Source organism: Lagenorhynchus albirostris, chromosome 1 (genome assembly GCF_949774975.1).
Source record: "Lagenorhynchus albirostris chromosome 1, mLagAlb1.1, whole genome shotgun sequence".
Classification (NCBI taxonomy): Eukaryota; Metazoa; Chordata; class Mammalia; order Artiodactyla; family Delphinidae; genus Lagenorhynchus; species Lagenorhynchus albirostris.
The window spans coordinates 157,011,850-157,028,951 of NC_083095.1; the positions used below are offsets into that span (position 1 = coordinate 157,011,850).

Sequence of the window (17,102 nt, forward strand, 5' to 3'; positions counted from 1 at the left end):
TAATGGAAAGATCTGCTTAAACGTTGCATCACTGCTGGAAAAAAAAAAACTGAGCTCTGATTACACTCTGGGGCAAAGTCCCATCCTACAAAACAGAATGCCCACTCCGGCCCTGGAAATCAGTTTCCAGCTCCTGAGCGTTGAAGGACTGAAACAAAGCGTCAACCCGAAGCCTCCCACCACCCCGGAAGGAGCCACCGAGGGCCCCCCAATAACATCTTTATCCTCCCATTTCCGTCATCCATCTGGCTGAGCACGCAAGGGAAGGGCTGAACCAGAGTCATCATTCTAAAATGTAAGGGTTGGAAGATGCAGCAGCAATGTCGAACTATAAGCCAGCTTGGAACGTAATCAGAACAAGTAATTTTTAAAAAATTTGGGAGCCCTTACAGCTATTGGCTGGTGCTTCAGTAACATCCACCCTTCTCCCGACTTTTGGCAAAAGAACAAGTTAAAAACAAATGCCCTCAGTTGGCTTAAATGACAGCCCTGGGAAAAACCCAGTGACTGATACTGCACCCTGAGAACAGTCGGGCTGTTCTTCCCAAAGAGAGGGCTGGTCCACAAACCCCTTCGAGCAAAATGGCCCTTTCCAAAGGTGGTTAAAAACATCAAGTAAAGGTGATTAAGAATGGAAGGAAAACAACCGCACGATGCTGGTACAAGATCGGAGCAAAGAGATGCTTAATAAATGTGTGTGCACGTGTGGCTGAAGTCTTAAATCTTCCCTCCCGCTCGTGTGTTGTTTCCATTTCGTTCAACAAATGTACACTCTATCAGCTTTCACACGAAGTAGGGGTGGATTGTAAATTCCATCACTTATCAAAGCAATTTTATACAATAGGGACTGGAGCTAATTAAAATAAAATACCATCTGCATTCGATTGAGCTTTATCCTAAACCCTATAACATTCATCTCCAGTTTGGTCATTCAAACACGATGGCAACTGCATTCCAATGACTCTGAATAATATTAAATCATCTTTTCCCTTTCTCAATAATATTAATTACACAACTCTCCAATCGAGAAGGTGACACAAAAATGCTTTGCTCAGGTGGGAAAATGTCCTGGTGCTGCAGGACAAGGTAACACTAAACACTTTTGTAAAACAGCTAATTTTACCCAATATTTCACTGGAACGACTAGGTAGAGTAAATATTAGAGTGACAGCTAATTGATTTGGTTTGCATTAAAACGAGACTGATTTAAACAGAGGCATTTCAGTTACAATTCTGAATTTGTATTCGGAATTGGGTTCAGATGTCTCTGTGCGTTCCCTGGGGCTAAGCATTTAATTAGAACTGTAGGAAACAATCAGCCAATCATGTGGGAGTCGCAGGCGGTGCTGGAATGTGAGGGCTGTTTACCTTTTCTCTCTTTCCTCTTTATTGGCAGGATGGTCTGATAGCGGCCCTGCCAGGAGCTTATTAAGAAGCTCTGTACAAAAGGGATTCTTATTTGAAAAACTTAACTGCCATAGCCTTTGGAAGTCTCTCCTTCCTGCTCTTTCCTTCAAGGACACAGCTGATGACCGGAATACCCTGCCCTCAGACCCAGACTGAATGCCGTACTTTGAACCCACCCACAATGCCCAAGCCCATCATCTCAGATGCCTTGGAGGAGGCTGGCTGGGGCCCGCCTGGAATTCTCCTCAGCTGGACGCTCGGGCTGCAGGGTCCTGCTCCGCTGGTGCTGACAGAGCGGAGACCCGCTGGGCGGGCATCTCTGCATCCCCTGGGGCACAGGGCCTCACACCCAGCAGGTGCATAATTAATATTTTTGGAAGGAAGGATGGAGGAGTTGAGTTGAATACCTTTAAGAGTTTTAAAATTTAATCACTAAAAAAGAGTGGGGGGGTGCCTAAAACACAGATTACGTCTAACTAATAGAAATAGTTCTAACAATTGAGAAACAGCTTCATTCTCCAAAATCCCTCAGGAAATGAGACAGGCTGGGACCTGGGACCTGGGACCCTTTGCCGTAGTGCTTGCACCTGGACAAACGTCTCCTCAAGCAACAAAATACAAAGAAACTATAAGGGACTAAAAAAGTAACTGCATGCGTGCACAGCTGGGGCAATTTAGGGACAGCAAGATACAAAAAGACCGGAAACCCAACTGCCACTTCTGAAGAGCGGGGAGCAAATGCAGGGATCAGGAGCAAACGCAGGGTACTGTGCGTGCCCCCTGCACTCACCACCACCTAAGCCACCCCTCTGGCCCGAATTCTGGACACACCCCCTACCCTCACCCCATATAAGGAACAGGCTCAGCCCCCATCAGGGAGCTAGCAACCGTACCTGTTGTTGTTCCCGCTCCCCTCTGCTGCAGCGGGGCCCCAATAAAGCCTTGCCTGAATTTCTTGTCTGGCCTTTTATCCATTTCTTTTGATTACGAGGCTAAGAATCCTCGTCAGTGACAGAAAGGGGACCAAGAAACCCACTGTCCCATCCTCTTCTCATTGCACATCTCTACAGGGCTGGGGGCGGGCAGGGGCTCCCCCATGCAAACAGAGCGCACCTCACTGTGACTCCCTCTGTGGGAATGATAGCTCCGAAGACTTTGGACAGAGAACAAGCATGCCGTCCTCACAAGACAGACCACTGCTTGCTTAAGAGAAACTGTGGAGGGCACTGCAGCAACTCCCTTCCTAGCTTAGAAACATCTCCGCACTCTGACAGGTGACTGGTCACTGCGAATCTCAGCCCCCCACCCCGCCTCCCCCGACCCCGCAGCCGCATAGAACCCACATGTCTTTGGTGATGGGCTGGGCACTCTGCACTCAGCTCTACGGTGATTCGGGTCTGCTGGCCCTTCTCCAGTGGCCCCATCCTGTGGGAATGAGCTACTACCACCTGGCTTTGCTTCCGAGAGGAAAAAAAAGTACACCAGCCCCTTTGAAAAGCATTCCCTCAAGCTCCATGGCATGAACACACACGGGTATAAACACAGCCCCAAACGGTCAGGTGGGAGGATGCATGTAAGCTGCCTGAGCACATACTAATCCCTTCATAAACATTAAATTCCTGGGACTTCCCTGGTGGTCCAGTGGGTAAGACTCCGTGCTCCCAATGCAGGGGGCCCGGGTTCGATCCCTGGTCAGGGAACTAGATCCTGCCTGCATGCCTAAAATAAGAGTTTGCATGCCGCAAGTAAGAGTCGCATGCTGCAAATAAGAAGTCCATGTGCTGCAACTAAAAGATCCAGCATGCCACAACTAAGACCTGATGCAGTATGCATCCATGCATAAATAAATAGTTAAACAAACAACAAACAAAACAAAAACATTAAATTCCTTTCCCTGCTATGAAGGAAGAATGGTATTAGCACAATATTTGCTATCTATTTCCCTCAGTCTGTCCACCCACCCACACCTCCATCCATCCATCCTTCTACCCACCTATAAAATGAACTCAGAATCATACACTACATGTCTACCTTGTCAGAGCCCAACTGCACGAATTAGTTTCACAGGGACCACTTCCTCATGTTCTTAAAACCAGACCACCACAAGGTCATGTCCTGGAGAAATGTTTTAGGTACAGTTCTCAGGGATACACCATCTCTCCCACTACCCCCAGCTCTGCCAACACAAAAGTATCCACGATTATCAGTGGGGTAGCTTGGGACAACACCAAGGCCAATTTCCCCAAGGAAACTTTATTATCCATGTTCTCTGGGGATCACTGAAGGAGTGACACGTGCCAGCTTTGGAGCCCAAGCGAACATTTCACACATTGCTTTTAAGAGAAGGTGATTTCCATGTTCTAAAACTACAATTTACCAATGGCCTCATTTCTTTGTTGGGGCTGCTACTGCTTCTCACGTGAACTTCACTGTCCCTCATAGCGCTCAATGCCCTGTGACATATCACATATTCTTCTATAGACTGTCAGCCCCACCATCCACTCTGACAGCCCTGCTGTGGACACAGCGTGACATAGCAGGTATTCCAAAATCACCTGGTGAATGAATGAAGTCATCAAAGGCTCACCTGACCATCTGACATTTTTAATCTTACCAAGTGTTGATTGATATTTGTCAAATATTAATCTAAAATCTATGCAGAAAGAAAGTATAATTAACCACCCAATAAATATGAACTATACTAAAAATGTCAGCCTCTTTTCAAATTACATTTGTTTTCATCTCAGAGATCACAGGAATTTTTAAGGAAAAAAGAGTTATATTTACTTCCCAGGTTTTTAAGTTCATGGTAACCATTAAGATATGTGTTATGACAATCACAAAAACATCCACTTGTCCAAATTCTAATTTCTTTATTAAAACGCTAGCTTGAATTGCATAGCCTTTATGGGTAAGATTCACATATTTATCGCCTCTGACTACTGTGTATTTTGTTGATTTTTAAAGATTTAAAATATTAGATCTATAGTCATTTGATTGTTACTTCAAACTGAAGTCAAGAATTGAAATTCCCAAGTCTCCCAAAAAACCCGAATATTTGGAGCCTTTAGATGGTCTGATATGTAGCTGCACATCTTTCTGGTTTTATTCCAAGTGGATATGGAAAACTAAAGGCTATCTAGAATCCCATTAAAATCCAGACTCAGGCATTTGCAGAACCACAGACCCAAAAAATAAGCAAACGATACCCTAGGCCCTAAAAAAGCACCCTGCATAGGGAGCAGAGATTTGTACCTGGGGGTCCATCCTGAGGAAGGTGTGAGGGCCTCTGCTACTCAAGGTTGATCTTTTAAAGGTTTTGCTATGATAAAAGTGGTAGTAATCTTCCAGGTTTCCGATCTGCAAAACAAGAAGCAGGATATCACCAGTCAATACAGTCTTTCAAAATTCTGCATCCCACAAACATCCTCCTCTGAGAGGCTCGTCCTGCTCCCAAAGGAAACATACCCTTGGTTACACTTCCCCACTCAAGTCTCTGGCAGACTCAGCGTCTGTGAACACGAAGGTCGATTCAGAGACTCCTTTTGGATAAACAACACTAGGTAGTATTTTCCAATGAAGCACACACTCCCCAAATCTTGCGATGAGGTCATATCACTTAAAGTTTGTATTATCTTGGCCAAGTTTTTTAGACATGAATTAATGTTCATTTAGGGTCAAGCATCCCTGAAGTAGCTAAGTTAGTGTCAAGTCAGGTCTACACCAAAATATTCATTTATAAACAAACTCCATCCTTTCCACCCCATGGGTAAACTGAAATATCTAAGAATGAACATTCACTCTCAAGTGCAACAAGGGAGCCAAGGCAAACACTCGGCCTCATCTGCTTGGGGATTGCGGAAAGGTCAGCTGAGAACATCCAAGCCCCCAGGGTGTCCCAGTTTTCTGCCAGCAGTGGTTTGTCAGGACAGATTTCAGCCTGAGGCCTGGAGGGGACGTGGAGGGGCGGTGAATGTGGCCCTCTGATGGGCTGCTCCCGCTGGCCACTCCCCGCAGCACTGACTTGCTCTCGTATCTCACGACCCTGGAGCATAAGGACACTGTTCTCAGAAGACCTGCTTCTCGTTCTAACTTCCACTGGTTGCTGAAAACAGCTGGTTGGTCACCATCCTTGACAGCAGAGCTTTCTAACTGAAGAGGAGAGCTTTCTGACCGAATACTATATAGACTCTCACGCTGCCCTTCTCAGGCTAAACCATCCTAGTTTCTTTTCCAGCGTCTGATTAAAGAGTGAATTTAGGGTGAATTGTCCTCTAGAGCAGTTAGATGTGATGATGAGCCTAGGTTTCCAGTCAGATAGACCTAATCCAAGCCCTGCCCACTCCCTTCACCGCCAAAGATCGTGTGATCTCTCAGGCAAGATTCACCTCCTGCAAATCTCAACTCCTCACGTGTAAAATGGGGATAAAACTACTTACCCCATGCAGTTGTTTAAGTAGGACTAATGTCCACCCAATTCACCAAGACCTTCTACTCACAGACATTGCATCTGCTACAAGATATCCCCAGCAGAGTGGATCGGCCCAGGCAGAGACCTGGAGGGACGTGGAGATTCTGAGTGGCCATTTCCACATCTTTCCACAAGAAGATCAAGCAAGTATCTACAGAGAGAGCCCACTTTACTACAGCCTTCAGCGCTCATTGCCAGAAAGCCTGGCAGTCTGGATGCATCCTGTTCTTGAGCTTCTAGAGACACCCACTTGTCCTTGAAATAAAGAACGTCCTTGTTCACTTAAGCTTGCTCCAGGGTGTTTCTGTCGCTTACAAGCACAGAACAGTGAATACCGTGATCATCATGAGGGTAAGCAGGTATCATCTGTACAGTGTCTAGTTTAGTGCCTTGAACCTAGTGGGTGTTCGAGAAATCCTGGCCGTATTGAGAGCTGGGATTCTCTCTCTGGCTCTTCTCCAAGGCTCCTTCAATCCTTCACTGGGTCTAGGACAGACCTCAACTCAACCATTCCTGCTGGGTGACCTGGGCTTCAGACCCTCCATGAGTCTTAGTTTCCTTGTGAGAAAACTAACTACTACTTTTAAGGGCTGCTCCAAGACTCTCTCTATATATATATCTACAGAGTCAGGTACAGCTCTTCATATATAAAGAGCCAGCTGAGTGCCCAGCAGGTAGTAAGTGCTCTATACATAGTTTTCTGCAATTATGATTCTCAGTTCATTTCCTACCTCAAGACACTGCTCTACCATCATAAACCTCATTATTTCTGCCCTATTTTGCACAAAAGCACTTTTTTTCCTCCTCCTACAGTTAACTGCTCACTTCTTCAACAAAGTTAATTGTTATGTATGTCAAAGGGCTCCTCCTAGAACAAGCCAGAGCTGTTATTTAGCAATAATGGAGTCTTAACTTACAGCAATGTTTAATCAGCATGTTTGCTTATAAGCTGCTACCTTCCCTGGGAGATGTTTCACAACTTTTGGTCTTTTAACTCCAGGCATTCAAGTCAATTTCCACTGAGGGACATGGAGAAACTAAGAGTTGAATCAAATTTGCTGGCAAGGGGATGGATTAATTGAAGAGCTGCTGACCCTAAGCAGACCCATGTCAGGGTAGCCCTGGAAGCCATTCAGGGCAGCACCTGGCCTCAGAGCAGCCAAGCCTCTCTTCAAAGGCCAGTCCCAAGGCCATCCAGGCCCCTGCCTCTGCCCCTATCCAGCTACATCCCGAGCAATGGCTCAGAGGGTCTGAGCTGACAGGAGTCATTCTCTTTGAGCAATTCAAGGGAAGAACAGATGGTTCTCACAGTCCTGACCCAGCCAACTGCCCCTGAGGGCAGCAATGGCCAATGCCACATCTGTTTGGAAGCTTATATCCAGCCCAGCATGGAGGCTGAGGGTCTGGGTTAGGGTTAGAATCTGGGGAGGGGGAGGGTCTGGGTTAGGGTTAGGTGCAGGGGAGAAGGGGACACCAGCCAAGGCCCCCCTCCTGCCCAGCTGCAGGAAAAGCTGGAATCTGCCTCAGGAAAAAAGGGGAGGAAGTTGGGTCACTGGCTATTCAGGAATCTGGAAGCGGCCCTCCAGATCCCCCTGAGATTTTGTGCACCTCCATCCACCCTCTGCCCCTCCAGAAGCCGGTGTGAGAGCATGGGGAGAGACACCTTCCTTCCTTGAAACCAAAGATTTGAATGTCAGGCAAACATAGGCCTGACAGGGCACGGGACAGAAAGGGCTGCCTGACGCGGGAATGACTGCAAGGGTAGGAAAAGGAAGGAAGGAGGAAGACAGGGCCCAGATGCTCAGGAGGGAATCCAGATACTGTGAGAGGCCTGGGCACCCTCTGCAGCTTGGATGAACATAATATCCCAAAGGCTGTGGCTACACTGTGTGGTTATCAAGTACTAACCCATTCAGAGCAGTGGTGGGCAGACGATGGCCTATGGGTCAAATCTGGTCTACGTTCTGGTTTTTTACATTAAGTTTTAAAATTGTGGTAAAATAGACATAACACTGATGATTGTAACAATGTTTAAGCGTATAGTTCAGGGGCACTGGGCACATTCGCTCTGTCATGTAACTGTCACCACCTTCACCTCCGGAATCTTTTCATCTTCCCAAACTGAAACTCTGTCCCCGTTAAACACGAGCTCCCCCTCCCCCTCTCCCAGCCCCGGGCGCCCACCATCTGCTTCTTGTTTCTGGGAATCTGACAACTCTAGCTGTCTCAGCAGGATCATTTGCCCTTTTGTGACTGGCCTGTTTCCCTTAACATGATGTCCTCGAGGTTCACCCATGCTGTAGCAGGTGTCAGAATTTCCTTCCTTTCTCAGGCTGAATCATATTCCATTGTGTGTACAAGTCACAGGTCGTTTATCTGTTCATCCACTGATGGGCACTTGGGTTGCCTCTACCTTTTGACTACTGTGAATCATGTTGCTCTGAGCACGTAGGCAAGTATCAGTCTATGACCCTGCATTCCATTCTTTTGGACATACACACAACTCCTGTTTTTATAAATAAAGCTTTACTGGGGCACAGCCACCAGCGTTCACTTACCTTCTGCCCACAACTGCTCTCATACTGTGATGCCAGAGGTGAGTGGTGGCTACAGAGACCCTCTGGCCCCCACGCCTAGAACACGTCACATGTGGACTTTACAGAAAACGTCTGCCAACCTGCGATTTACAGCATTTGTTGCTGAGTGTGTCTAGGGAGTCCACCAAAGTCTCTGAGGTTGGACATGGTTTCTCTAAGGGCTGGGGACCACCAGTCCACACATCGAGGGGCTCTGCTTAAAAACACAAGTGCAGCTGCAAGGCCAGCGCCTTCGGCATCTTACCTAGTCACTGAGCTGCCCTTTCTCCAAGCACCATCCTTGTCTGATGCCCCCCGGGTCACTCCTGTCTGTCTGACTCACGCTGTGCCGCCCTCTACCCAGCTCGCCCCCTGGCATCAGGCCTGGGTCAGGAATATGAGGTTTCCGAGACAGGCAGAAGGTTGGAAAGGATCAAGGGATGGCAGAGCAGGAGGCGGGTGCCCTGACTGCAAGTGGGACACAGCCCAGCTTGGATGACGTGGCATTTACGACATAGCCATTTCCTGCCCCGTCCCCCTTGCCCACCCTGTCACCTCCCCCACCACAGCCGTGTCAACCCCAGTTATGCCCTCCCCACTTGGGAGCTGCCCCTTGAGCTCTCCGGGTACCTTCGGGAGATAAGAGGACAGGAGGGCAGATCACTCTGGGGACGTGGCCACTGGCCTGGTTAAACACGAGGGACAGCTGACTGTCCTCTGGCCTCACAGACAGGGGTGGGGGGAGGAACCACGGAGATGACCCCATTTTAAAGATGGGAAGACTGAGGCCCAGGGGGGTTAAGCCCAACGTTACCCTCAGGGTCTCCCAATTCCTGAGCCAACTCTCCCCATTGTGCCCACAGACAAACAGGGGATGACATGTTACACAGAATGACAAACAGCTACACAGTCAGGGCTCAGGACTACTGCTACACTTTTGGTGCTGCCTGAGGGTCAAACTGACAAGAGCTGGAAGCAGAGGAATAGACAAAAAGGTGGGGTTGGCACAAAGACGTCTTAAATTCAGGGTAATCCCCTAAGAAAGAAAACATTCTAAACTAACACACCATTGTAAAGCAATTATATCCCAAAAAAGATGTTTAAAAAAGAAAACATTCTCATTTTTACTTGGCATCTGCATTGACATTAAAGTAGGCACTCGTCCTGGCTCGGCAGCCCTGGCCATCCTGGATGCTGTCCCTCGGCCTGGCCTTGCTGTGCTCCCCTGGCCACCACGCCCATGCTCTGGGCACCGCTTCCACAGCCAGCGCCTAAGCAACCTGCTCTGTCAACACGGGGGCGGCGGTTGCAACAGAGCCCTGCTGCCCGAGGGCCCTGGCAGCCTCCTCTTCCTCCTTCGGAGCACGGAATAGAAGCTGTTCTCCGTCCTCCCAGGCTGCCTACCAGTCCTGCTCAGCGCTGAACCCCCAGAACCTCAATCTGTTCTTCCTCAATGAATCTGGTCTCCGGTCTGCGAGGTGTTTTTTGTTGTGTTTTTCGGGGGTGGGTGGGAGGGGAGTGTCGGTCACGACATAAAATTTCCATAAATGCTTTTTCTCTTTCGTATCCTTCATATTTTCACAACGCGTTAATTAGAGTCATTCTCTCAGCCTGCCACCACAGAAAATGAACAATCCGCTGAGTCTGTGATGCTCCCATCCCTTCACTCGACACTGATATGTAATTATACACATTAGTTGATAAAACTGGTAACATCATTAGAACATCATTAAAAACCTCGCTAAGAGTTCTCAGCCAGAACATTGGAAGAAACGAGATCAAAGAACCCATAGTGAGGAGAGCTGGATGTGGTTTCTCTCTAACAGATTCCTCTGTTACAGGGGTCCCCAACCCCCAGGGCTGTTAGGAGCCGGGCCGCACAGCAGGAGGTGAGCGGCAGGAGAGCAAGCAAAGCTTCCTCTGCCGCTCCCTATCGCTCGCATTACCGCCTGAACCAACCCCCGCCCCTGTCCGTGGAAAAGTTGTCTTCCATGAAACCGGTCCCTGGTGCCAGAAAGGTTGGGGACCTCTGCTCTTTTAGACACTTTTAAAAAAACCGGGACTTCCCTGCTGGCGCAGTGGATAGGACTCCAAGCTCCCAAAGCAGGGTGCCCAGGTTCGATCCCTGGTCAGGGAACCAGATACCACATGCATGCCACAACTAAGGAGCCCACCTGTCACAACTAAGACCCACTGCAACCAAATAAATAAATAAATATTATAAATAAATAAATGAAAAGAATAAAAAACAACCTAGTCATATATGCACTCGGTATAAAATCTGGACGGTAAACAGGGTATAGAGTTATAGGGAACAGCAAGTCCCCCTCCTCCTTTTCACAGCCACTAAGGACCCCGACTTTTGCTGGGGGCTCCTGGTTCATAACAAGAACAGCACCCAGGCCGCAAGCTGAGAGTCCAGATGCATTAACTTGATTCTTGCAACGACCTTATGAGGCAGGTGCCAGGAGCGCCCTCATCTTGCAGACAGGGAAACAGAGGCGCCACTTAACAGAGTGGTCAAGTGACTCGCTCAACCCCCACCCCCACCACTCAGACTGTCAGGAGGTGAATCAGAGTTCACACCCTTAACCACCGCCCCTCTGCCTCTAGACACACGTGCAGCATCACTGCCATGGGGATCCCACTCGTCTCAGTCTGGTCCCCGGCAGCAGTTCGGTCACACACAGCCCAGTGCCTCACGGGGCTCACGTTCCTTCCTTCCAGTGCAGCAATCAGGACAGACACTATTACAGTCCACGCACACATCTGTTGCACTGTGTCTGTGTGTGAGTGTGTGTGTGGATGGATGGGCATGGAAATGCGTGTGTCTGTGTATTTATGTATGTATGTATACAGATGTATGACTGCATGTGTGTGTACACAGATGTGTGTGTGTATATACATATATGTTGTGTATTCACATTTGTGTGTATATTTATGTTTGTGTGTATATAGTTGTGTGTGTTTATGCAAGATTCACACATAAATGGCCCTGAGATGCAACCAGGCAAGTCTTTGGTTTTCCCACAGCCCTCACATCCGAGTGGACCTCCAGGGCCACTGCAGGTCACCCTAATTCAGAACCTCTGTATCTGAGGCTCGGAGCAAACCTGTTGTGGGCCAGACCTGCCCCCAGATGGAGGTTCTGGTTCCAGAGGACTGGAACACAACTGGGCATGTAGATTCTGAAACCCATCCCCAGGAGACGCTGAGCTGCAGCCACGGATCGTGTCAAACCCCGAGGACAGCCCTTTCCAGGAGAAGGCCCCTACCCTCCTCCCCTTCCTGCCTGGCACTCCCCCACTGGCCCTGCCTGGGGCCCTGAGCACGGTGTGCTGGAAGGGCTGAGTCCTCCCTGTTCTCAGCAGACCACCTGGGGTGAGACGACCCCAGCCACAACCAGAGCATCCATCCTTAGATCAACACCCTCTTGCTGCCCTCACCTCCACACAGATCCGCTCCTCCTCCCGAGGAATCCCTCATCCTGGTGAGGCACCACCGTCCTCCGCGCGCATCCAGCCATCAAACCCTCTGAAAGCGACCTCTTGAAAGGTTCTCGAGCCTGGTTGCTCCCCACTGACCCCGCTCCAGGGCAGGCAGCACCACCGCCCTGCCTGGACCGGGGCAGGACACTGCTGGCCTCCTAGACTCCATCACACTGCCATTGCCATGCCAGCTCTGCCCCCTCTAGGGGCATGAAGCCCGAGCCCTTCACGGGGCACACGAATGCTCCACAACCAGGCCAGGCCAGCTCTCCAGCACAGGCCTGGCCTCACCTGCCTCACCTTCTGTTCTCCAGCGACGCTGCGGTGTTTGAGGGACCCTCTCATGCTCTTTCACACCCCCGAGCCTGTGCATGCTGGACACCTCACACCAACAAGTCCACCTCCGACTCTGATTTGAACCATCACCTCAGCTGTCACTGCCTCCAGGAAGCCCTTGTGGACCTCCCAGGCCCAGGTCTGCCTACATGTACCCATCACAGCCTATCCTCCCTCCCTCCCTCCCTCCACGCTAAGCTCCTCAAAGGCAGAAACTGTCATCTGTATAATCCTCAGGCCCTGGCAGCGTCTGGGGCACAGCAGGAGCTCAAGAAATGTTTGGTGAAATGAACAGACCTTGAGTGACACTGGAAGGACACATGTCTTCCCCTGTCCACCTACATAGGGCTGTCCAGTTCGGCTGTGACCAAGACCCCAGGCCTCCCAGCTGTTTTGCCTTTGGGCTCTCTCTAGCCCCCTCCCAGGACAGTCCTGAGGCCGTGGAGGCAGGCCGACCTCCCATCAGCTGTGTGGCCCGGGCGGGACCCGAGCCGGCCCCTCTGACGTCCAGTCACGGGGACACGGGGCTGAGCGAGGCGGGCGGTGCAGGGCTCTGCACTCCCTCCAAGTGGCCGGCTGTGGAGAGGAAGCATCTCAGTGACCACAGGTGGGGAGGAGCGTAAACAGCTTGCAGAGCCCAGCAAGGAAGGGGCAAAAGCCAAGTGTGATGGGGGAGAGGCCTGGGCTGGGGGTGTTTACAGAAAGAGCCTCTCTTGTCCTGTTTTTTCCTGTCAATGTGAGTACAGCCAGCTTCAGATCACCTCCCTGCGTACACAGGGCAGGTGTGAGGTAGGAGGGATCTGTGGGTGCTGCCAGCTGGGGCGCACCCTGCCTTCCTGGAGGAAAAGAAGATGACTTGGTGTTTTTTTGCAAAGCCCCGGGAACAGAGGAGCAGAACCTCATCTAATTTATCACGTTTGCTTTGCAGCAAAGTCACCGATGAGCATGCCGGATCCACCCCAAATGACATCTGATGGTTCCAAAGGTCCACCCGCCCACTCAGGCCTCCAATGGACGTGACCTCAGATGCAGGTGCAATGCTGTAAGCCCTCAAGTCAGCAAGCTGGCTTTTGGTGTGTGTGTGGAGGGGTGGGGGATGGCCAAGCACATACTTTGGTCAGTCCACGGGGATGCCACCCACCTCCCCAGGCCAGCACAGTGGCATCTGCCTCAGGGGAACAGCTGGTAAGTCACAAAGTGTCCCAATTCAAGGCCTCAGAAGCCAGTGGGCTGCAGATGAGGCTTCTGACTTTGCAAAAAAAGTATTCACTTTATCACTCCCATAGGCTGCCCCTGGATGGAAACAGATGTCCTGAGCCCCGCTGCTCACAGCTGCAGTGGGCCAGCTTCCGGAACTCCTGGTCTACAGGGCCTGTGTCTTCAAGGGCTCTGGCTCTTGGAGGAGAGGCTATGTTTGAAAGTGACGGGCGTCACTTTCAAACAGAGTTCAGTTATATAATGTTATTCATCCCAGTGGGTCTGCTTAAGAAAAACATAACTAATTAGAGCCTATAAAAACCTACACACCAAATTAATTCAGCCTGGCGCTGGTGACTTCCACCTTTAGAAAGTTATAAATATAGATGGCCACTGAACCTATATTTAGCCAGCAGTGAGTTACTTGGTATTTATGGTATTTATAATTAAGGAAGTCCAGAGAGAGAGAATGGACATTTTGTTGTTACTTTCAAAAGCATTTAAAAAAAATCCTGCTTCCCATTTCGGTCACAGATACACACAGCAACATTCTGTTACTACAGTAATTACAATTCTGACCCAAGTTAAGGCTATTACACAATTTCCTAGTCTCCTCAGATTGCTTTCTTCAACGTGTATCCACCCGAAGAGTGCAATTAAGCTGCCCAACTTCCTACAAATTCCTGAAAAATCATTAATTTTTACTTAGCAGACTGCATTTTCTCTTCCCTGAAGTCACCAGGTGAGGACAGTTAACGTATACATCTGGCCTCAACCTATACCTTTAATATTCACAGACATCTGAAAAACTCTACAACCTTTTTGAAGCTCTTCATTTCAAGCCATTTACTGGTTAAGGGTTTCTTTATGGCTGTCCGGAATTAGTCATTTTGCCAGATTTCTAAGCCATCACCCACGTGGCTGATTTGATGGTGAGGGTGGGTTCACCCCGTGTGTCCCCACTGCCTGCTAACCGCTCTGCAATGTTTGGTCTCCAGTGGGGAGAGGTACCCTGGACGCCCACAGGGCCCAGGCAGGGACCCCACAACCGGGAGGTGATGGGTGGATAAAGAGTCAGGAACTCAGTACTGCTAGATCTCTGGAAATCTTCCAGAGAAGCCAACGTTCAGATCCTACATGAGCTCTTGCAAGTTTTTAATATTACATTGGCACTAATTCTAAAATGTTAACACCCCTGTGCGGCCCACCTAAAACAAACCTGTGGGCTGCAAGCAGCCCGTGGTCCTTGCGACAGGGGATCTAGACATTTGGTCTGGACTTTCCCCACTCTAGGAGGCCTGCTGCTGACTTTTTTCTTGCTGAGTACGGAAGACATAGGGGGAGAGCCTTATCTTCAGAAACTCTCATCTGGAAAATTAGCCAGGGAAGAGACAGTCTGGGACAGACATGCCCAGATTTGCTCTTAGCAAAGACTTGTGAGTGGAGTAAAAGATGTCCATGACCTTCAGCACAATGGCCACGCATAGCACACTTTGGGGGGCCAGCAATGCCGGGGATCCCCTGAGCACCCAAGGAAACTGGGGAGGGCCCATCTGGGTCCTACCAGCCCCCTCCCAAGCTCCCCAGAAAGAAGGGCCAGTGCTGGACTGCAATTTGGGGCAACTTGACTAAGGCAGGTCAGGAGGCTACAAGGTATGAAGAAAAAAAAAAGATTTTTAGGGACTCCCCTGGTGGTCCAGTGGTTAGGGCTCCACATTTTTACTGCAGGGGGCACAGGTTCAATCCCTGGTTGGGGAACTAAGATCCCGCATGCTGCGTGGCACGGCTAAAAAAAAGATTTTTGTCCTTATGAAAAAAGATGTTTAAAATTCAAACTTTAGTATCAAAAACTCTCATTTGAGAGGAGTTATGCTAAGGGAAATTAAAAAGTATTTTAGAGAAATTAATCTTCAAAATTTTCCTCTTTAAAAATAAATAGCTCTTATACCCAAAAAAAGTGAAAGCAGAGGGGCTTCCCTGGTGGCGCAGTGGTTGAGAGTCCGCCTGCCGATTCAGGGGACACGGGTTCGTGCCCCGGTCCGGGAGGATCCCGCATGCCGCGGAGCGGCTGGGCCCGTGAGCCATGGCCGCTGAGCCTCCGCGTCCGGAGCCTGTGCTCCACAACGGGAGAGGCCACGGCAGTGAGAGGCCCGCGTACCGCAAAAAAAAAAAAAAAAAAAAAAATTGAAAGCAGAGACTCGGACAGATATTTGTACACCCATGTTCACAGCAGCATGATTCACAATAGCTGGAGCAACCCAAGTGCCCATCGATGGATGAATGGATAAACAAAGTGTGTTCTATGCATACAAGGGACTATCATTCAGCCTTAAAAAAGGAAGGACAGTCTGACACCTGCTACGACACGGACGAACCTTGAGGACGTTATGCTCAGTGAGATAAGCCAGACACAGAAGGACAAATCCTGTTTGATTCCATTTATCTGAGGCACCAGTCACATTCACAGAGACAGAAAGCAGATGGTGAGGACTTGGGGGTGGTGGTTAGTGTCTGAGAGGGACAGAGTTTCATTCTTGGAAGATGAGGACGTTCTGGAGATGGTGGTGATGGCTGCACAGCAATGTGCTTAATGTCACTGAACTGGACACTTAAAAATGGTGAAGATGGTAAATTTTATTACGTATATTTTACCACCATTAAAAAAATATATCTCCTCTACATTCTTGCCCCCCTTTCCTAAAACTGGCTCCTCTCTGGTGTCATGCTGGGTGTTGGGGACCTCAGCTCCCAGGACAGTGGCATGTGGAGGCCTGAGATGGGGAGATGCCATCAGCCCCAAAGAGCCCAGGACAGAAACAGAGCCCAGTGACGCTGCTCGGCTGTGATTACTAACTACTCTGGGCTCCAGTCAGCTCAGCCCCATCCTATGTCCCTCTCAGTTATGTGGTTTCCCCTAAAGGGAAAAGAGACACCAGAGAGGGACCTGAGCCCATCACCCCAGCTTCCTTATATCCTGACACCCATCCCAAGTGACAGCCTTGAAGGTCTGCTGACCAGGGGCCCCATGACCCACCCTGGAAGCTGGCCTCTCAGGGGCTGGCCCTGCTGAGACAGGAGGTTTAGATTTCACGGAAACCTTCAGTCCAAGCACGTCAGTGCCCAAACTCAATAATGCCCATTAAGAACAGATGGGAAGAGAAGCACGCACTGTCCTTTGGCTTCTGTGACTCAACCCCCCGCCAGCAGTTCAAAGTGAAGAAGCTGCTGGGGAGTCAGCTGTCATGATTTCACCAACACCCAACTCGCGTGATACCCTCACCTGGTTGCAAAGCACATCTTGGTTTATAAACTAAAACAGCTTCGTGCAACTACTTCCATCTGGGCCCTTTTACTGCGGCATTTGGGACTTTTCACGCAGCTGCTGCATTAAGGGGTCAGGGGACCGCGGTGGCTGCCAGCCTCCGTTTCTACTCTGTCTCGGGAGGAGCTGGATCAGCTTCTCTCTCTGTCCCTTTCATGTTAACATTATGGTTTATGGAATATTTGGCCATAAAAAATTTCAACAGAACTTTCATATTCAAAGTAGAACTTCAAAAGTACTAATCTGTAGGTGAGAAGTCGCTGTTCGAAAGGAAAGCGGGACAAAACAGATTACCCTGTTCTCTG

The 17,102-nt window shown here is 49.4% G+C and overlaps 1 protein-coding gene across 4 annotated transcripts in view; it reads right to left on the reverse strand.

Moving 5' to 3' along the window:
* Positions 1–17,102, reverse strand: part of PCSK6 (proprotein convertase subtilisin/kexin type 6) — a 189,886-nt gene that overhangs the window by 138,430 nt on the left and 34,354 nt on the right. For all 4 annotated transcript variants that reach the window (XM_060156779.1, XM_060156770.1, XM_060156764.1 and 1 more), the window contains exon 2: positions 4,663–4,767. In XM_060156779.1, the coding sequence (XP_060012762.1) occupies positions 4,663–4,767 (105 nt within the window). The remainder of the gene's footprint in view (positions 1–4,662; positions 4,768–17,102) is intronic.